Here is a 21,053-nt window from a genome sequence, read left to right as displayed (position 1 = left end):
TTTATTCTGTGTGCCAACAACTTTGTCTTTTTGTCTCTGTATTGTTACAGTTTGAGTTTTCCCCCCAAACTCTGTGCTGCTATGGAAAACAATTATGCACCATCCAACGAGACGCCGCTTACTTTAGCTACCAGAACAGGTAAGGGCTTTGGACACATTGAAGCTTACACAGATCACAACAGCCGATGAGATCAGCTTTTTCATGCCTTGTTGTACTTTGCACATTGATGCTTTGCTGTAGAAAACATAATCGATCAGTGCAATCACAGATGAGTTTTAATTTGGCTTCCACTGGTTACCCTGGCTCCATCTCCACTTTCATAGTTCAACGTTTTAACTCCATTATGTCGTCATTCATAAAGTGGGCTCCTGTCTTCCTCAGCAGGTATTCTTTATTTGTTTCAGTAAATTTACTCGCTCGACACGTGACTGCTTGCACTTTCTGATACCTGTAACCAGATAAAGAGAGCGGGTCGTTGGGGGTTTATCATTCTCACCTGCAGAAGAAGGTTCCCACTTTATAAATGACCTCAAAAGGATGATGGGTCTCTGTTGCTTTGTTTTTTTTCCTCATCCACCCTTTCATGTTTGGAGACTCGTATCCTCACCCTCCTCCTCCTCCTCAGCTCCTAGTGGTCTCTCATGTTGCTGTAATGTTGTTGTTGTTTACCACTGGACGTCTGACGCTAATCTTTGCTTTGCCTTGGCTCTCTGTCCTCTGTTGGTTGTTGTTCACATCCTGTCGCCCCCTCCATGAACCCCCCCTCTCTCATTGTCCTCGTCTGACCTGTAACGATTTATTTCACGCTTTTTTAATCTTCATTTTGACCTCCCCCATCTCCCTCCCTCCCCCTTCCCTTCTCCCCCCTTCTCTCCCTCCTTTTTTAACGCTTGTGATGTCTGCATTGGCCTGTTTTGGTGTGACCAATCATCCACTCCAAAATTTACGCGCAAAATCAAAACACTCCGCCCACACAAAAACCCTGCATCACGATTGGCTGCTTCCTCCTGGCGACGACCTACCTTGCCCTCTGCCTCCTCCTGTGTGTCCGCCCCCCCGGCCTGCCCTGCCCTGCCCTGATTGGCGGCTGCTTCTTCGTGCCCTCTCTGTGATTGGCTGTGCTGATGGCGAACGGTGTAGTTCACCAAAATATGGGCTTCTTGCTGACAGGTACCACTTCTGTGAGAAGTGTTTCAACGAAATCCAGAGCGAGAGCGTTTCCCTGGGGGACGACCCCTCCCAGCCTCAGACGTGAGTACCATCACACTCTTTTATTGTTTGATAGAAGCAGCATCAAATTAAATGTACCAGCTGTTATAAAGTCTTCTTGGATATTTAGATATAACACAAGCCTTTAAAAAGTGTTTCTCATAAGTATCTGAAGGGAGGGAGGAGTCCTTTTATTTCACATTGATTGACAGTATCACATATTGTATGTTTGTCTTATATTTGCATATAATTTTTTATCTATTCAGGGTTCAAAAAAGTCTGGAAATGTGAAAATGCTTAATTTTTAGGTTTTTAGGTGAGGTTAAGAAAGTGCTAGAACTTCACAACTTCATTTTCAACATCTTTTCATGTGTTTCATTTACACACAAACTCCTGTAAACCCAAAATCTTTATGTATTTAAAATATATCAATCTTTGTCAGTGTCTTGCACCACAGTGCAAACAAAGCTAGATTGGCTAACGCGAGCTCCAAAATGATAAGGGGTTGCGTAAATCTATCGTCATGGAGACAAATAGTCATTTATAGTAATAAATTAGAATCGATGATAAAGGCTACGAGAGCCTGGATGTTTTGAGTTTAGGTATTTTGAAAACGCTTAAAATGTGCTTGAATTGTACTCTTACAAATGTGTAAGAACCTTGAAATTCTTTGAGGTTGTTTGGTGTTTATACCGAATCAAACTGAAGACTCTGTTTTTAACGGACACAGCTCCATCTAATGTTAATATCCTGCAGTTAACATCTTTCAACAATCCAACCAAATCAAACCTCAAGTATTAGGAAAGTTCTTTTTAGCTGCAACAATTCTTTAATTAATTAGTCCATCACCAATTAATCGGCAAATGTTTTGATAGCCGATGAACTGATTTTGTCGTTTTTCAGACATGTCAATCATTCCTCAGTTCCAGCTTCTGTTCTGTAAAGATTTGCTGCTTTCCTCATATTTAACACGGACAAAACCAGACGTGTAATGACAGCACTCAGCGCTCTGTCAAGCTGTGGTTTGCCTTTTTTTTTTTTGTGCATATTTCCACTTAATGACTAATTGATTATTTTTTTAAATGACCAGGTTTTTTGTTGATAATAATAATGGCCAAAGTGTTGTGGGATTAAACATTTGTCTGCACAACAGTATTTGAGTTTGTAACAAGCAGCTTGGTGGTGTTTAATTTATCTCCTGGAGTTCAATTGTAGCTTTGACTGCTGTTTGTTTGATTTAAGAAGATAAATCGATGTAATAAATTAAGAATATTTTAAATATAAAGTCATCTTATCGGATGACTTCATCTTTTTTCATCCTAAAGTCACCTTGTTGTTTGATCCGGCATAAACATTAGAATGGAAAGTGTGTGGTGATGACGTATTCAGCTAGTTGATAAAAGGATCCTGCAGTTTGTTACAGCAGCTTGTCTTCTTCTCTGTTCCTGCAGGTCCATCAACAAAGATCAGTTCCAACGGAAGAAAAACGACACACTCGACCCTGAGCTGTACGTCCCCTTCTTCACTTATTTACATCCATTTATGGATTATTACTCTTCGTCTTCTCTGTCCTGCTTTATTTTGGTATCTAGTATAAATTGTGTCATGATTTTAGATTTTAGTAATCTTATGTGAGCCGCTTGAATTAGCTGTGATTAAGTTAAAATCATGTGTGAATAAAAGTTCTGAGTTATTTGAATTTAAACAAGATATTTTGGATATTTTATACTGATTTATTTAGCATGTTTGTAGCTTCTGCAGAGGAACAAACAGTGTTTCCATCACATGTGAGACATTACTGTATTAACTTTGCACTTTGTGTCTGTTTTCTGTCTCCTCGTTTTCTCTGCTCAGACTCGTGGAATGTAATGACTGCGGTCGTAAAATGCACCAGATCTGCGTCCTGCATCATGAAACCATATGGCCGTCAGGGTGAGCCAGCTATCACGCACACGCTCTGTACATTCTGTTACGTGACTTCAGCCTGGAAAAATAGATTTTTAAATCATCCAGAACATCAATTAAGGTGCTGGAGAAGTACTATTAAGTCCTAATACATACGAATTACCATGTTAATGCAGCCGCAGACGTGCTGTATGAGCTGTTAGAGATCACACACACTTTTTGAGACCAAGATCTTGAGTTGCAGTTTGACTTTGATTATAGTTGATTAAAGAAAGGACGACTCGCATCAAAGTCTAAGTCGTCTCGATTAAAGCCACTGAACCACTGACTCGTTGCTAACCTGCAATTTCCACTTCCTCCCTCCCCACAGCTTTGTGTGTGACAACTGCCTCAAAAGTGCCAACAAGACACGGAAAGAGAACAAATACGCAGCCAAAAGTAAGCGGAGTGACGTCACTACGACTACGCCTGATTTTTACACTACACATCTCTCACACCTCTCCTGTTTGTTTCTTGTCTCCTCTGCAGGGCTCCCTCAGACAAAGCTGGGGAGCTTTCTGGAGACGAGAGTGAACGACTACCTCAAGCGGCAGCCCCACCCTGAATCTGGCGAGGTCACCGTCCGCGTGGTCCACGTCTCGGACAAGGTGGTGGAGGTGAAGCCGGGCATGAAGTCCAGGTAGGAATACTCTGCTGCTGCTGTGTCTTTTGTACAGAACATATAATCCAGAAAGCGATGCTTGGGTTGATTTAAACCTGTAGCCTTTGCTGTTGATATTTCTTGGATCTTATAGCCGTTTTTCTTTTCCTCCAGGTTTGTCGACAGCGGAGAGATGTCCGAGTCCTTCCCTTACAGGATGAAAGCCTTGTTTGCATTCGAGGACATCGACGGAGCGGACGTATGTTTCTTCGGCATGCACGTCCAAGAGTACGGCTCCGACTGCCCGCCTCCCAATCAGAGACGAGTTTACATCTCTTACCTGGACAGCGTGCACTTCTTCAAACCTCGACACCTCAGGACTGCTGTCTACTACGAGATCCTGCTGGGCTACCTGGAGTATGTCAAGAGGCAGGGGTAAGAGAACAGTTCAGACCTTCTCAAACATGACACCCACAAGAGACTCCCAGCTGAAACACATTATCATGTGCGTTAAAATAAGCAGGTCACAAGTCAATCATTTTCTTCTTCTGTAACGACTCCATGTCTTTTGTTTCAGGTTTACAACGGGTCATATCTGGGCCTGTCCACCCAGTGAAGGGGACGATTACATCTTCCATTGTCATCCAGCCGACCAGAAGATCCCGAAGCCAAAACGCCTGCAGGAGTGGTACAAGAAGATGCTGGACAAGGCCGTGTCGGAACGCATCGTCCACGATTATAAGGTGAGACGCATGTCCGGTGGATTAATTCATTTATTACTGCAGATCAAATCCCGAGACATTGACCAATGGTCCCTAAAATCGTCCATTTTTTTTCCCGGGGTTTTCTGTTCAGTTTGTTTATTTTTATATTTCCACATGAGCCTTAAAGCATTTGTTCCCAGTCTCTGCTCATACCATATAAAATGTTACAGTTAGTTTTTCTTATAAAAAAACTACAACGCTTTGGCCAGCAAAAAGGCAAAATGCAACCAATGATAAAAGATCAGGTGGTCTGATCAAAAGACATTAGGAGAGCTTTCAGGTAAACCATGTGATTGATGGCCAATGGAGTTTATTAAACAGCTAAGGGTCCGATCAGACAGGACGCGCTTTGCAGGCTGTAAAACGCGAGGCGCACCGCACTGCCTTTTTTGTGGAAGTAAACACCCGATCAGACAGAGCGCGTTTAGCAGCTGGGGGCAGCTTTTTTTCCCTACTGTTGTTAAGGCAACCACCGAATCATTAGCTGTCATTAACCTAACCGTTACATTGTAAACTGACAGAAGGCTCGCCTCTCCTTTCATCCGATTGGACAATGAGAAAAAACGCCCATGACGTTGGGTGTTTTTTCAACTCGAGGCGCTCGGAGCGTTTCCTCAAAAACGTGAGGCGCGCAGAGCGGAAAAAAGCGAAGCGCTCTGCAAAGCAAAAGCAGCAAGCAAAAAGCCTCTCATTGAAAACAATGACAAAAAAGTCCCCAGCTGCTAAAATGTGTCCTGTCTGATCGGGCCCTAAGCCAGGTAGGGGTACATCGTAATAATTGCATTCAATGATCAACGATGCAAAGTTAAAGTGATAATCTCAAATATTTTCATTAAAATAAATGTCTGTTACCTCATTCTGCGATAGATAGTGACTTATGGGGACTGAGCCTATGGCCCACTGATGAAAGCCTTTGCATTTGTGGAAAAAATCACAAGCGGCGCCCAGTTAGTGACGCGTTTTCCATCACCCAGCAGCGGTTGGTCTGCAGAGAGGGTAGAAATTCACAGTTTGCATGTAAGTGCAGCTAGGTTGTAAATGAACAGTGTGGAAATACTCTGGATTTTGGAGAAAACATTGGTCTACAGACAAGGTGCATTCCACCTGAAAACAATGTTAAGAGACAAACAAAGAACAAACCTGGTCTATTACTAAAGGACACACTATTGACCCTAATGTTAGCTGAAGTTTTGCAAATAAATATGATAAATGTTTTATAGTGAACGACAGAAGGTCTTTTTGAAAGGATTTACACCCCATGAGAAAAAGCATTATTAGCCTTTGAACACGTCTCTTTGTCCCATCAGGACATCTTCAAGCAGGCCACAGAGGACCGGCTGACCAGTGCCAAGGAGCTGCCGTACTTTGAGGGCGACTTCTGGCCCAACGTGCTGGAGGAGAGCATCAAGGAGCTGGAGCAGGAGGAGGAGGAGAGGAAGAGGGAGGAGAACAGCACCTCCAATGAAAGCACAGATGTGAGTAGATTGCAAGCACACATGTCCAGTATTGATCTTTTTCACGGTGGTGCTCTGTACTGACGTTGACATTAATCCACAGGCCACAAAAGGTGACAGCAAGAACGCCAAAAAGAAGAACAATAAAAAGACGAGCAAGAACAAGAGCAGCCTGAGCCGAGCCAATAAGAAGAAACCAGGGATGCCAAACGTGTCCAATGACCTCTCCCAGAAGCTCTACGCCACCATGGAGAAGCATAAAGAGGTATGCACGTCTAATGGGATTATAGCAACAGCTGCTAACTCTTTAATTGTTTGCCCCACACTGTTAGCTGACTTTCACTAACAGCTGATCCTCTTCCCTCTTATTCCCAGGTCTTCTTTGTCATCCGCCTCATCGCCGTCCCTTCCGCCAACTCGCTGCCCCCCATCACTGACGCCGACCCACTGATGGCCTGCGACCTGATGGATGGCCGCGACGCCTTCCTGACCCTGGCCCGGGACAAGCACCTGGAGTTCAGCTCTCTCCGGAGGTCTTTGTGGAGCTCCATGTGTATGCTGGTGGAGCTGCACAACCAGAGCCAGGACCGCTTCGTCTACACCTGCAATGAGTGCAAACATCACGTGGAGACGCGCTTCCACTGCACCGTCTGCGAGGTGAGAATCAGGACCCACTCAAAACATGATGTGTAGTTGTGTCTATGTTGTTGTAGGGTGAGAGGATGATGTAAGAACCAAGATGAACCAGTTTCAGACCAGACTTAAGTGAATGTACAATGTGCATTAACCTTCCCAGGAAAGTTTTAACATGTCTAAATGAATCCAGTACTTAACACTCGCTCTTCTTTCCCTTTCTTCTGCAGGACTACGACTTGTGCATCACCTGCTACAACGCTAAAGGTCACGAGCACAAGATGGACAAACTGGGGCTCGGATTGGACGACGACAGCAACAACCAGGCAGCTGCAGCCACGCAAAGCCCAGGAGACTCTCGCCGTCTCAGCATCCAGCGCTGCATCCAGTCGCTGGTCCACGCATGCCAGTGCCGCAACGCCAACTGCTCCCTGCCGTCCTGCCAGAAGATGAAGCGCGTCGTTCAGCACACGAAAAGCTGCAAGCGCAAGACGAATGGCGGCTGTCCCATCTGCAAGCAGCTCATCGCTCTGTGCTGCTACCACGCCAAACACTGTCAGGAGAACAAATGTCCCGTCCCGTTCTGTCTGAACATCAAGCAGAAGCTCCGACAGCAGCAGCTGCAGCACCGCCTCCAGCAGGCTCAGATGTTGAGGAGGAGGATGGCGAGCATGCAAAGGGTGGGGCAGCCAGCCGGAGGCCCACCTGGAGGACCTGTTGTAGGACTTCCATCACCAGGAACCAATGGTACAACGGCACCAAGTACCCCTACTTCAGGAGGAACCCAACCCCCAACACCACAGACCCCAACTCAGACCATGCCTCCTGTCCCACAGCAGGGTCTGGGCCCTGGTCCTGGAGTCCAGCAGCAGCAGCAGCAGCAGCAGCAGCAACCAGGTGGGATGCCTTCTCAAGGTGGCATGCCTCCTCAGCACCAGCTCCACCACCAGTTTCAGCAGATGGCGGGCGGAGGAGGTGGGGTTGGGGGGATGATGAGCTCTCCTCAACATCAGCAGCAGATGCTTCCTCAGGTCCAGCAGCAAAGTGGAGCAAACGCTCACCAGCTCCAACAGCACCCCAACAACCTGCCTCCGTATGCCAGCAGACCCCCGGGCTCCTCCCCCCTCCATCAGTCCCAGGGAAAACCAGTCCTCTGCTCTCCAACGCCTCCCCAGCAGCAGCCTGGTGGTGCTGTCATGGCTGTAGGAGGGCAACAACTTCCTAACCAACCCCAGGGCCAGCCTTCACTTCCACAGCAGCAGCAGTCTGGCCCCCCACCCGCAGCTGTAGAGATAGCGATGAAGATCCAGCAGGTAGCCGAATCTCAGAGGAAGATGGCTCTGCAGAGACAAGCGGCCCAGGCAGGTTTAATGCCTCCTCACCCTCACCATCAGCAGGGTCAGGCTCAACAGATGGGCATGGGGCACCAGGGGGCAGTAGGGATGGTTGGACCGCAGGGAATGCCCCCACAGACCCAAGCAGCAGCTCGGGCCCACATGGATCAACAACCAGGAGCTCCACCAGGGATGATGGTTGGCACTGGTGGTCCCATGCAGCAGCCTCCTCAGCAGGGTAACCTCCCACCGGGCCAGCTCCCCCCTCAAGTCCAGCTTCAGCAGCAGAGGGTGGGGGCACCACTTCAAAACCCCCAACAGCAGCAGCAGTGGGCGGGACAGGGGATGCCCCCACAGCAGAGGCAGGCGATGATGAACCAGATGAACCATCCAGCCATGTTGGCAGCTCAACAGCAGCAGCAGCAGCAGCAGCAGCAGCAGCAGCAGCAGCAACTGCAGCAGCAACAGCAGCAGCACCAACAAGCTCAGAGCCACGCTGCCTTGATGAACATGGCACAACAGCAGCAGCAAGGTGCTGGTGGTGGGGTCCCAGGGGGGTCAGTTCCTGGAGCTACTGGTGTCCCAGGGATTGGAGCCGCTGGTGGAAACATCCCCCAGGCTGCCCTGCAGGATCTGTTACGGACTCTCCGCTCACCAAGCTCACCGCTCCAACAGCAGCAAGTCCTCAACATCTTGCGGTCGAACCCTCAGCTCATGGCGGCCTTCATCAAGCAGAGGGCCTCAAAGTACAAGGGGGGGCAGGGGGGCCCCGGGGGACCAGGAGGTATCCCTGGAGGTATCCCTGGTGGTATCCCTGGTGGTATCCCTGGAGGTATCCCTGGAGGTATCCCTGGTGGTGTCCCTGGAGGTCCCGGTCCAACAGGGGGTCCTGGTGGTAATGTGATGGCAGGAGGGGGCCCACAGGTGAACATGAATGCTTCAGGTCCCGGGCAGCCGGGGATGCACATGGGGGGGCAGAATGTTAACATGGCAACTATTGCCCAGCTGCAGCAGGTACAACAGCAGCAGCAACTACAGCAACAACAGCTTCAACAACAACAGCAGCAGAGGCCAATGCTCAGCAGTTTACAGCAGCAGCAAGTGGCAGCTCTCCAACAACAACAACAACAACAACAACAACAGCAGCAACAGCAGCAGCAGCAGCAGCAGCAGCAAGGGGGGGTCAGAGGAATGCAGGGCCAGGGGCCACAGATGGGAAATCTCAACAATCCCCAGTTCAGAGAGCTGCTGATGAGACGACACCTCCAGCAGCAGCAGCAGCAGCAGCAGCAACAACAACAACAACAACAGCAACAGCAGCAGCAGCAGCAGCAACAGCAACAGCAGATGGGGGTAAATCACGGTCAGTTCCAGCAGCCGCAGCCTCCACAGGCGCAGAGCTACATGGGGCAGCCAGGGATGCAGCCTCCTGCAGTGGGTCAGGGTCCCCCTGGAGGTCCACAGCCTCCCCCGGGCCAGCAGGGGCAGGGTTACCCCAGCTCTGTGGCCCAGCAACAGGCCACCGCTGCACTCCAGCAGAGGCTGCAGCATCAGCACCACCTGCAGATGCAGCAGCAGAACGCTATGTCAGGCCTGCCTGGAGGTGACTCGGGGCCGGGTGGAGGTGGTCCTCAGCAGCCCCCTCAGGGCCCTCAGCCCACTCAGAGCGGCCCCCCTACAACCTCTCAGGCTCTGCTTCAACAAGCGCTGCACCAGAGGCTGCTCCAGCAGCAGCAGCAGCACCTGGGCCCTGGGGGGTCACCAGCCCAGCACAGCAATCCCATGAGCCCTCAGCAGCCCCAGCAGATGGCTCAGTCCCCCCACCACCATCTGCAGGGTCAGACTCTGCCCACGTCGCTCGCCAACCAGGTTCGATCCCCGCAGCCTTCACCCAGACCGCAGTCCCAGCCGCCACACTCCAGCCCGTCTCCCCGCATGCAGCCCCAGCCCTCCCCGCATCACATCTCCCCCCAGATGCAGACGGGTTCTCCACACCCGGGCCACCTGAACCAGCACCACCCGGGCATGGTGGTCCCTCAACAACAGCAGACCGCCCAGCAGCAGCAACAGAACTCTATGGAGCAGTTTGGATCCGACCAGAGCGCCATGCTGTCTCAGCTGAGCGGCATGGCGGGTCTCCACGGGCCCGGGGGCAACGGTCAGGACCCGCTGGGCCAGAATCTAAATCACAACCCTTTAGACATCATGTAGGAGTTCTACTTAACGTGTCAAAATGTTTTCAATAAAGATGCATTGAACTGAACTTCCTATGGGAGATGAACAATAAATCAAGCAGTCGTTAAATAAATTAGAATAAATGTAAGTTATTGCTGTTAATATATTTTTTTGCCAATAGTGGACAGAGAGGGGGGGTCGGTTTCTCTCGCAGCCCCCCTCTCGCCTCCACCTCTCGCTGAATACAAGAAAGGAGATATTTTCGGGGTTTTCAGGGGTAAATAGGAGTAAATGCCTTTTTTAAGAAATGTTTTTAAGATTTTAAAAGTGGTCGAGAATTAAAGAGGAAATGATTTAATGCAAAGAACTTTTTTATCCGTTTCGTTTCCCATCATTCAGTCTGTTTCTGTTCTGCAGAGTGATGTGGATTATTATTAATGTAAATCCAAACATGATGCATATCTTAATTTAAATGTTTGGCTTTGCTTTATTTATTTTCTTTTGGGGGGAGGGGAGAGGGTGTTATGTACCCTGAGACTGCTAAAATTCGTATAGAAATATATTTTTGTTATCGACTGTTCAGACGGGGGTAGTGGATATTTCATTTCACTTTACATGTCTTTAGTTGGGTCTGTCCGGGGGGGAATAATTACATGTCAGTGTTTTCTTGCAGTGGTTGAGGGTTTGCTGTGAGTTTGAGACGTTGAACGGACACGTTGTGACGTCCCGGCCGGCTTCTGTAACGGACATCGATCATGCTGGAAGAGACTCTTCCCTCGCAAACATGCAAGCCCTCTCCCTCGAATGTGTGTGCACTCCCTCCTTTAAAGACACTTATAATGGAGCAGAGGATGCTTGGGGAGGGGGGGTGCATACCTGTGTGCCTGTAACATTTTGAGTACATGGGCTGGGGTGTGAAAAAAATGGGTGGGGTGGGCTCCTTTTAGTGTTTTTAGGATTCTACTGTTTGGAGTAAACAGAGGATTTTGATCCAAATGAACTGTGTTGCACAGAAATGAGGAGAAAGGAGGAGATCCGTCTCCGTCTCTTATCTGCCTCGTCCCCTTTGCTGCTTCCCTCGGACTTTAAATCCCTCCCCCCTCCTCTTCCTCCTCCCCCGGGGGAAGTTGTTCTCCCTCCCTTCAAACTCCATCCTCTTTATCTTTCTGCTAAGAACTTTGGGAGTTTAATTTAATATTTTTTACTGTACAAAGGAAACACAAACTGTGGACTCAAATACTGTTTTTTATAATAAAATGAAAATTACCAACAGTGATGTTTCCTGCATGTGGCTGTTTGTTGGAAATAAGATTGATATAATATATTTATACCCGATTAACCTCAGATTATTATGTAGACATAAATAGCCATATCCAGGGGTGGCGAAAAGGGGAGACACAGGCCCTCCAGAGATCTGATTGGTCAACCGTTGGAGGCACAAGAAACCACAGAGACAAAAAGTGACTTGAAGGACACACAAAGTGAAACAAAAAAATTACAAATGCATGCCAAAAGACCACATGGTGCCTTTAAAGAAGCTCATAAACACAATATTTGCAAACAAAATTACTACAGAGACACGCCAAGGAACCATTTAGACACTAAGGGACTACAAAGACACTTCGAATGACCATAGAGGCACACAAGGTGACTTCAAAGACAAATATCACACAACCAGACATAACGTGTATACAACGATATACCCAGTGACTACAAAGACACACAAAACGACAACAAAGTGACTTCAAAGACACTCAAACCGACCACAGAGCTACATGATTTGACTCAAGAGACAAAATGTGTAACTACATCCATCCATTATCTTACGCTTATCCGGGGCCGGCTCGCGGTGGTGAGTAGCTACAAAGAAATTAAAAACAAGCTGTAGGAGCCAATTTAGCGTGTTATTGTGTTCTAATGTTTGAAAATAGTTGTGTAAAAATACTCACTTTGGCCACTAGGGTGTGTATTGTGTTGGATAATTGGTCAAATTACACGGTCAGGTGTGTGGTCACGGGGAAGAGGACGTTTGTTGGGCACAGGTGCAGGAAACACACGTTTCTTATCGTAAGTTAACCATTAGTTAACGCAACAGTTGGATTTATCATTCCTCACATCAATTAATTTCTGTCAGTTTCGACATTCTGCAATAAACGGAAACATCACCCAAAGTCATCTTCATTCTGGACATTTGTTATTGTATCAGCGTCAAGACCTTTTACACCTATGCAAGTGACTAAATTTGGAACAGTGGAACTTTAGTCACAAAGAGACACAGTAAACACTCAATAAACAGTATAACTTTTAATGTATTAGTGCCGAGAATCGCTGTTGTTTTCAAGATGTTTCATATGAAACTCGAAAGTTTGGCTTTAACGCAGCTGTTTTCTATCTCACTCTGAGGAGGAAAACTGTCACTGAACGCATCATTGAGCTCGTGATTTTACATTTTCCTTCTACCTCTTCGACCATAACTTTAAATACAAAAGTCTGTTTGTGTCTGTATGAGAAGAGCTTATGTTACTGAATGATGTTTCTCGTTAACATTCTGAGCCTGTGATTCAGACTGTTTAATTGCACTTGATGGCGTCATTTACAGTAATTCGTCTTTCCTGAGAAGAATATGCCCCCTAGTGGTGACACGAGGTAGTGCGATTGTTCATGATACAGGCAGTAATGAGGGATGGATATTGCACGTACTGCTGTGCTCCTGTACAATTTGTTCTATGCTTACTACGATGTTAAATGTTAGATGTCAGGGTTTCAAAAGGCTGAGGAAAATCTCCTAAACAAAATCACTCATCTCTTTTCTGAATGAACATTGTGGATGTTCAAAGTTTCATGTTAAAGTCTCCACAGCTCACTAAAAGTCAGTGTTTGCCCATTCTCTCTAAAAGGTGCTCCCGGCTTTGATTAAAGCAGACTTCAAGAATATTCTTCCTTGTTTAGTTTGAGTGCTCAAACCCAAATAAAGATAAATACATGACTTTAACAGAGCTGATGTGTGTTGACTTTAAAGACTTTAGAATTTGGGGGCGCTGTTCACCACGAGACTGAATCAACCAAATCAGAGTAAAGGGTTGTAGTTAAAGCGACTTTAATAGGAGTAAATATCTTAGTTACTTTGATTTGTATTAAATGCACTTTATTTAAAGTAAAATAACTACAAATAAATGTCTATTAGAAGGAAAACTGTGTAGAATCTGAGCGCTTATGAGACAAAATGTGCATACAAACTTTAATCAGACAAGAAAGTGTTTCCAAATGTCTCTATAGAACAAGGTAAATGGACTGTACTTATATAGCTCTGTTGCCCTCTGGAAGGCGCTATAGGTCTATTAAGACCCGCACTTACCCATGTGTCATCAAGGAACTCAACTCTGGTAAAAGTAGGACTGTTCCTAAATATTGGGTGGAGTGCAATTAATCATGACTAGTGCGATGAACCGAGGTCTGTCCTCGCCCAGCCGAGGTGCGCTATCCTGCCTCTGGCTCTGGAAACAGGAAGCGTTTCCTCTGTGATCTGGGAGAAGTCGAAAATGAAATGCACTTTTTGTTCTACTGTCCGTCGTATCACAATTTCAGATGTCACCTTTTCAGCAAAATGCCTGCAGATTGTCCTGATTTGATTTCCATGTCTGATGAACGCAGACTTCAGTACCAGGCTTTCCAACAGCGAAGTCATTAGACATTGTTTGATATATTTTGAGGTGTAACTGTTCTTTTGTTGTCATTCTGTCTTTGCTCTTGTTTGTTTTGTTTGTAGTGTCTTGTAAGTCCATGTGGGCTGGGCAACTTTTTGTGCATGACACGATGAATTAAACTAACTAACTGACTGGGTATTTATTAGGGATGCATTATATTATCGGCATCTGCAGATTACGATACGATACGCTTTCTGCCTAAATCCTCAATGATTCCCTAAAAAAGCATGACTATGCTACGACATTAACTTGGCGCGAGTGCCTGCACCACGCCCCTTCTGTGAAGTGTGAAGGGTGCAAGATGTCTGCGGTATGGCAGTTTTTGGCCACTGCAATAAGAGCAGGCATGATATCAACTCCACTACAGGGGAGACTTGATGTTCTCTGCAATTCGGTGGGAAAAAAACATGTGCCTAATTTATCGGTATTGAAATCGGAAAAAAGGGCTGGAAAATATCGGCGTATTGATATCAGCAAAAAATCCAACATGGTGCATCCCGAGTATTTATTACTATTTATTTATTTATTTTTCGTTTTGAACGATTTAACTGAAATTTTTTAGTAAATCCGTGCAATGACAATAAAGTATTCTGTTTTAATTACTAGTCTTGTGACCACTCAAAGCCCGCACACTCAACCATTCACACACTGATGGCTCTGCCACCGGGAGCCATTTGGGGTTCAGTGTCTTGCCCAAAGACACTTTGGCATGTAGAGTGAGGGAGCTGGGGATCGAACCACCCACCTACCGATTCAAAGCAGACCGACTCTACCACTGAGCCCCAGTATATATAATCTGTTTCCTGTTTCCTCGGCCTTTTAAAACCCTGATGATGTTTCTTTTGACTCTGACAGATGAAAGTTTTTGCCGTCACAGATATGTATGTAAAAAAGGTCAAACATGTTATAACCCACAGTGTGTTCTTTCCTCGACCCCTCATCTTACATCTGATATTTAATGTGCATAAAACTTCCTGCACACAGGAACATGATTAATACGCTCCAGGAGGCGGTTCTTTTTGTACATATTTATTGGAAATGCATTAAAATAAAAATTCATATTTCATAGAGAAGACATGTTTGACAGTTAATGTTCAGAAACAGACCGAGACATATTAAGAGACACAATTTAGCTTAGCTCATACGAGTGACATGCAATAAATAATAGCTCATTACAGTCCGACCTAAACGTACAGTTGCTTCCATTACACAGCAGAACAGCGGCAGTGTAAACTCACGTCACCTCTTTTGAAATGCACAAAAGCTAGTGAAAAGAGTGGACTATCAATTGGTAATACAAAAATAGAACCAGGAAGCATATCATACTAAAAAAAACGAGACAGACAGCAAACACAACAGTGTACTTCTTTTTGTGTATCGTTCCTCCTTGAAACTTTCTCTTTTGTTTTATCCTTTTGTGACAGAAATAAACCTCTTCAACAAACCGCAGGACAGGCCTTTGTGGCACAGACTGACGGGGCATGCAGCGAGCTCTGAGGAAGTGCTGAAAAAGGAGAGATATCTTTACAAAATGTAAGAATGTAAGAAAGAGGAGCGACTGAACGGCCCCCGAGAACAGATCCGAGCACTGAGGACGACTGGAAAAGTAACCGCATGGAAGAAGTAACGTGGAGTGTAACCTTTAGACTGCATCGTGTGTGTGTGTGTTTCTCTCAGTAAACCCTCAGCAGCCTCAGGAATCTAACCTGTCAGGAGCGTTATTAGAGCACATTTATGGGTCCTTAGGCTTCCTATCACCTAATAAATGAGCCGTGAGGATAAAGTAGCGCTCATTTTTTTACTCAAAGGCGATAATGTCTTCATTGAACTCTGTAGGAAATGAGTGTAGCTTTGTAAACATGTGAGATCATCTTACATACACAACTATTTACACGTACAAAATGAGTGGCAGAGTCTACACATGATTATTTTGTTTTCCTTCTTCTCTCAGTAGCCCTTAAAGAAGCCTTCAGCCACCGTGGCTTCTTTAAAAGTCACCGTCAGAGAGTCGATTGTCACTTTTGTCACGATCACCTTCCCAGGATGCTCTTCTGCAGCGGGAGGAGTCTGACCCTCCGATGTCGCCATGCTCGTATCGTCGCCTTTTACTTCCTCCTTTCGCTCCTCACCTGTCTGGCTGCTCCCCTCGACGCTCACCATCTCAGAGGTAGTCTCGTTTCTCTCTAATGTGGGACACTCCCCCTCTGATTCCACCACCTCCTCCTCGTCGCCTCTGTCCCAATATGACCCGTCGTCCACTGTAACGGCATCGCCCGCCCCGGAGTCGCTGTCCTTTGATTGGTCGCACGCAAACGTTTGGTTCTGTGTCGTTTCAGTCCACATCTCTGTACCTACATGTGTCAGGCCGTCCACCTTCTCCTCCATCACCTCCATCTCTAAGTCCTGTCGCTCCAGCAGGGGCGGGGAGCTGCACTCTGACTGACCTGAAAGAGAGAAAAAGAGACGATTCGTTCATTTTTAAAGGTCAAAGGTCACGAGAAGTTCATTGAATTTCTGGAGGATTAAAACTTTCATGTTGTGTCGATTTCGGCACCGCCTGTGGTCAAAGTGGTTCATCTAATTTTTTGGCTGATCAATACCGATAACAATACCGATACCTAGACTGGAGTATCGCCCGATACCAAGTACCCCTCCGATATTAGAAAATTACAAAAACACACAATATAAATGAAAAACACTGATTGCTGACACTTTGCTAGCTTTGACTAGCGTTACACTTGCCACTAACACCACACTGTTGTTGTTTGTTATTGTCACCTGATAATTTACCTGTAACCTGATCATATTTGGGGCTAATTGGTCAGCCTATCGGATAGGTGCATACTTGCCGATAACTGAAACTGCTGAGGTCGATATCGATACTGATATCGGTATCGGAACAACTCTAGTCCTGTACGTGGGAATCACATATTCTCTAAAGCCATGGTTCTCAACTGGTGGGTTGGGACCCAAAAGTGGGCTGCGCTTTTATTTTGAAGGACATGGGTTTTCTGTGATGTGCATGCAGTAGTGGTGTAGTTTATTCACACATTTACATTCTTGAAACTTGATGAGCCCGACAGTAGTTGCATTTATGTTGCACTTTTTTAGTTTATTTCTGTTGAAAAAAGGCGGCTGATGGAATGATTTGTGGATGGAATATTTTCCTCTTACGCACTGCCAGTCATTTTGCTTGGCCATTATACTGTTGTGTTTTGTGTCCTGAGGCTAGAACAGTTGAGGACATCTGCTCTAAAGTAAAACTTCCCCTATCACCTGTCTAACATAAAACTAACAGTGAAACTTTGCAGAGAAAAGCGTGCTGATCATAAAGAGGCACCAGCACTAAAACTGAATCTGTTTCTAGAGCTGTTCCAATATTGGTGCCAGTATCGGCCTTTGACAGTATCGACATCAGTATCGGTAAGGCAGGAATGATATCAGGACGTATCTATCTGTACCAGTTTAAAACTCCTCACAGTGCTTTTAACTTGACAAACGAACCGTATAAACTGTCGTCACGCCTCTCCTCGGTGGTGCTCTCAGACTCCTGCTTGTCTTCTTCGCTGGTGCCGCCCCAGTCCTCCTCCATGGTCTCCTCCTTCTTCCTCAGCGTACGGATGGTTTTGTGCGAGGGTCCCTCTGGTCTCCTCTTGGACGCCCTCAGCTTGCTCTTCCTCCAGGCGGGGCGACGGAACATTCTGCCCCGCTCGCCCTGATCCACATCCGTACTCATGGAACGGGTGAGGGAGAGGCGCAGGCGAGGGGGCGGCTTCTCCTTGTGGGCGCTGCGGAGGTCCATGGCGAAGATGTTCTGACGGCAGGCAAAAAAACTTGTAACATTAATGTTTAGAACAAAAGCTACACCATGTGAAATGAAGTATTAAGTATGCAAATCCAAACTTTTGAAATCTAAAAATATTCTGGGGTCCAACCAAAACTTATCACATAACTTTGATCAACACTTGAGACTAAAATGAAGCATTTTTTAATATTTCATGAACAGAAAAGTTCCATGCAAAATGAGCCAACAGTTATGCAGTGAAAACAAATAATCCAAAGACTTACGAATAACAGTTTTTGAAGCTGCTAAATAAGTGCAAACAGTTTGTAACCCACCTGCCCTACCCTCATGACCCACTAGGGGGCTGCGGCTCACACTTTGGGTATCCTGGTCTATAATATATCTTAATAACAAGTAGTAACAGAAAGCCAGATTTAGCTCCACTGTTGGCCAAAAACTGTGATTGTACTTAAACACAACTGTGCTATAATTTGCTAACGTAAACGTGCTAACATGCTCACAGCAATAATGCTAATAATGTTATTTATTAGTACTGCCGTGGAGACAGAAAAAAGTGTGCACCATTCGAGTCCAAGGCAAATTACTAAACCGTATCGTATCGTAATATTTAACAGATTAACAATCTCGGTTTAGCCTGTTAGCATGCTAACGTTTGCTAGCAAGCACTAAACATAGTGAGGCTGATGGAAATGTGATTAGTTCTGGGAGTATAAGGTCTCAAGTCCAGCAGGCACCGTCTTACTTCTGTTAAATACTCAATATTACACCAAATGTGTATTAATCCACCACTAACAATAGTGCCCTACGATTACAGCATTTAGTCCTGTCCGAGTTGAGGCTATTTTTAGTGCTGAAACATGTGTCTCTATGTGTAGCTGTCTAAAGTTTGAAAAAATAAAAAGGTTGGATACTGAATTGATGGCGTACCCTTTCAATGTTTCACACTAAGCTTGAAAAAGGTGAAACAAAGGCTTGTGAGACAAAAGAAAAGTAAGGTGTCCTTACCCGCAAGACGAGCCTCCTGGGTCTGAGACCTTTCCTGCGATAGGCCAACGCTCTGATCTTCTCCTGACTGGGAGCGAGGAGAAAACAGAGGGGCGGGAAAGGACGGAGACACGATGACAAAGAGAAACAGATTGTGAGCGAGAGAATAAAAAAAGAACAACAACAGAAAAGTGCTCGGCAAGCAGAAAAGTTTTGCATAATTACTCACTTCTCTTCGTAGGCCAGGACCAGGCGCGGGTCCAAAATATTGTCCTCTGGTTCCCAAGTACTGTACCTGCCAACACACAACCATATACATTTACATTATCTATCTATCTATCTATCTATCGTTACAGGACATGGCGCTATGGTCAAGAATCATGTTATGAAAAGGCTCCTGGGTATATATTGCCTGGATGAGGTCACTGGGTGATGACTCAAGGCTTACTCACTTTGGGGACCATCCCTGCCACTTCAGGAGATACTCCACATTACCCTGGAAAAGGAAAAGAGAAAGGGGGAGGACTTTAGAGAAAGTCAGGAACATTAAAATTCACCTGCACTTTAAACCTGCTCCAGTGTGATTCCGAAACAAGCTGCTATGAGCGCGCGAGTGAGAGAGAAAAAGGATGACTGTCACTTTAAAGTGTGGATGGAGGGAGGGGGGTCACGGACAATTTTCTCCCTTTCAAACGGTGTTTTTCTCAGGGATGACGTCAATGACAGCGGGACCAGGCGGGCTCCAAACAGCAGCTTTTTTCTCTCTCGCACTGCGGTGACGTGACCGCACATGGCAGCGCGAGCCGGTTTCAACAACGCACGGGATCTTTCTGGAACATCACACCGGTGGCTCGGATAGGTGGGGCCACGGGAACATGTAAACAACGTGGTGTTGCGCAACGTTAAAACCAGCAAGCCTGGAACAATTATCACATACATCCCGCGTGACAAATAAGTGTACTACGCTATGTGGAAGAAAACTGTTCGTTTACGAGAACAGACTTTTTTATTTTATAAAATCATCCGTAACTTTATGATTTCATTCTACTGTTACATGAAGGTGATGTCGCACTGCAAGTTTAATGTATTTTACTTTACAGAGTACACTGCGTGCACATGCTGCGTCAAATAACACAGTGTACCTTCTCCTCTGTGGGAACATCCTGTTGGTACACATCTCCGCTCCGAAAATCAATGGGTCACCGTTACACAGCAGTCGGTGACATTACGCAGCACAAACTGCTGCGCCGCTCGCTGGCGTAACTTAAATCAACTGCGTAGCTGCACCGCACACTGTCCGTACACCCGCTTCCAGGATACACACCCCCTTTAACATTTTACTACAGCTGCGTAGGCTCCTTCAAAACACGTTCATGCATCAGCACCTTAGCAGCGGCACAACGAGGTAACAGGATGTGACTGTGTGCAACAAAGTTAAACTTTGGCGCAGTTATTGAAATGAATGCATAAGTTAGAACATCTATTTTGCGTAAACAGTTGGAAAACTGCGTAGCCTAGTTTTTGTTACGCATGAGGACAGAGTGTGATACAATGAGCAGAGCACTCCGTTAGGTTACAAACCACAGGAAAATAAGTTATTAAGTATAAAACTAGTTGTACCTTTACCTTTCTCACTCTCTTCTTTGTTATTGATTCCACTGCAAACACTTGGTCTCCAATTGATGACAGCTCCATCTCCGCGCGCTGCTCCACACGCTCCAAAAAGGACGCAAACTGGTTCTGTGCTGTTATTGTCGAAGAGCTGAATAAAAATAGTTGCAGAGGAGGGAAATACGCTCTCTGAGTGTCGCTGCGGCCGCTTGCTCCCAGTGTGAGCACTTGTTTTGATCGCGGAGACTCTGTGTTCCTCTCTCGCCAAACTCAAGCTGCCTGCCTCTCTCACTTTTTAAAATCTGCGACACATCAACACAGGACAACGCGCTGCTTTAAGTCGGGCGCGCCCCCTTTCCATTGCGTAGGGCCGAGCCCCCAATGAGCGTGCTCGCGCTGACGAGGCCGCGCACGCAAATTAGAGCAGAGTGCAGAAGAGGGACAGAGGAGGAGGGAGGCGGGTTAGAACAACAAGGTTATGTGACACTGAAGTTAGGAAAGAAACAGAAACACCAGTGTAGATAGATTTCACGTATATACTAATTCAAAATATCAGCAACAATACATCCAGAGAAAAAAACACACTTTACGTTGTATCTACTTTGTTGTAAATGTGTAAAATGTTGGTGCTTCTCTAAAAGAAAGAGTTAAATATTAAATACTAGTAAAATATGCATTTGTGTAAGTTTAAAGCTAAAACTTGTATAAAATGACCTTAGCTTAGCATTAAGTCAGGCAACCCCTCTGTCCAGAGAGAAGAAAATCCAGCATCTCAAGAGCTTCTTGTTTGTTTAAAAAAACAAAGTGTAGAAACATAAATTTAACAGGGGTTAT

At 45.9% G+C, this 21,053-nt stretch overlaps 2 protein-coding genes across 5 annotated transcripts in view; one reads left to right on the top strand and one right to left on the bottom strand.

Annotated features, from left to right (window-relative positions):
- ep300b (E1A binding protein p300 b) overlaps positions 1-11,387 on the top strand; it is a 31,608-nt gene extending 20,221 nt beyond the window's left edge. For all 4 annotated transcript variants that reach the window (XM_069675766.1, XM_069675765.1, XM_069675767.1 and 1 more), the window contains exons 19-30: positions 51-139; positions 1,172-1,252; positions 2,662-2,718; positions 3,065-3,142; positions 3,486-3,553; positions 3,644-3,794; positions 3,930-4,190; positions 4,333-4,498; positions 5,827-5,994; positions 6,077-6,238; positions 6,349-6,630; positions 6,837-11,387. In XM_069675766.1, coding sequence (XP_069531867.1) covers positions 51-139; positions 1,172-1,252; positions 2,662-2,718; positions 3,065-3,142; positions 3,486-3,553; positions 3,644-3,794; positions 3,930-4,190; positions 4,333-4,498; positions 5,827-5,994; positions 6,077-6,238; positions 6,349-6,630; positions 6,837-10,151 — 4,878 coding nt within the window. In that variant the 3' untranslated portion in view covers positions 10,152-11,387. The remainder of the gene's footprint in view (positions 1-50; positions 140-1,171; positions 1,253-2,661; positions 2,719-3,064; positions 3,143-3,485; positions 3,554-3,643; positions 3,795-3,929; positions 4,191-4,332; positions 4,499-5,826; positions 5,995-6,076; positions 6,239-6,348; positions 6,631-6,836) is intronic.
- A 3,454-nt stretch (positions 11,388-14,841) lies between these two features.
- Positions 14,842-20,510, bottom strand: cbx7a (chromobox homolog 7a). The gene is made up of 6 exons (XM_069676007.1): positions 20,235-20,510; positions 19,061-19,104; positions 18,838-18,903; positions 18,630-18,696; positions 17,324-17,633; positions 14,842-16,263 (listed from the first exon to the last, which is right to left on the bottom strand). The coding sequence occupies exons 1-6, from the start codon at positions 20,301-20,303 to the stop codon at positions 15,767-15,769; spliced, it is 1,053 nt and encodes a 350-aa protein (XP_069532108.1). The 5' UTR covers positions 20,304-20,510; the 3' UTR covers positions 14,842-15,766.
- Between the last annotated feature and the right edge of the window lie 543 nt (positions 20,511-21,053).

The sequence above is a fragment of the Semicossyphus pulcher genome, unplaced genomic scaffold (assembly GCF_022749685.1).
Source record: "Semicossyphus pulcher isolate SPU_LCO1_2020_fin unplaced genomic scaffold, fSemPul1.0.p SCAF_25, whole genome shotgun sequence".
Taxonomy (NCBI): domain Eukaryota; kingdom Metazoa; phylum Chordata; class Actinopteri; order Labriformes; family Labridae; genus Semicossyphus; species Semicossyphus pulcher.
This window is presented reverse-complemented; position numbering and strand designations above follow the sequence as displayed.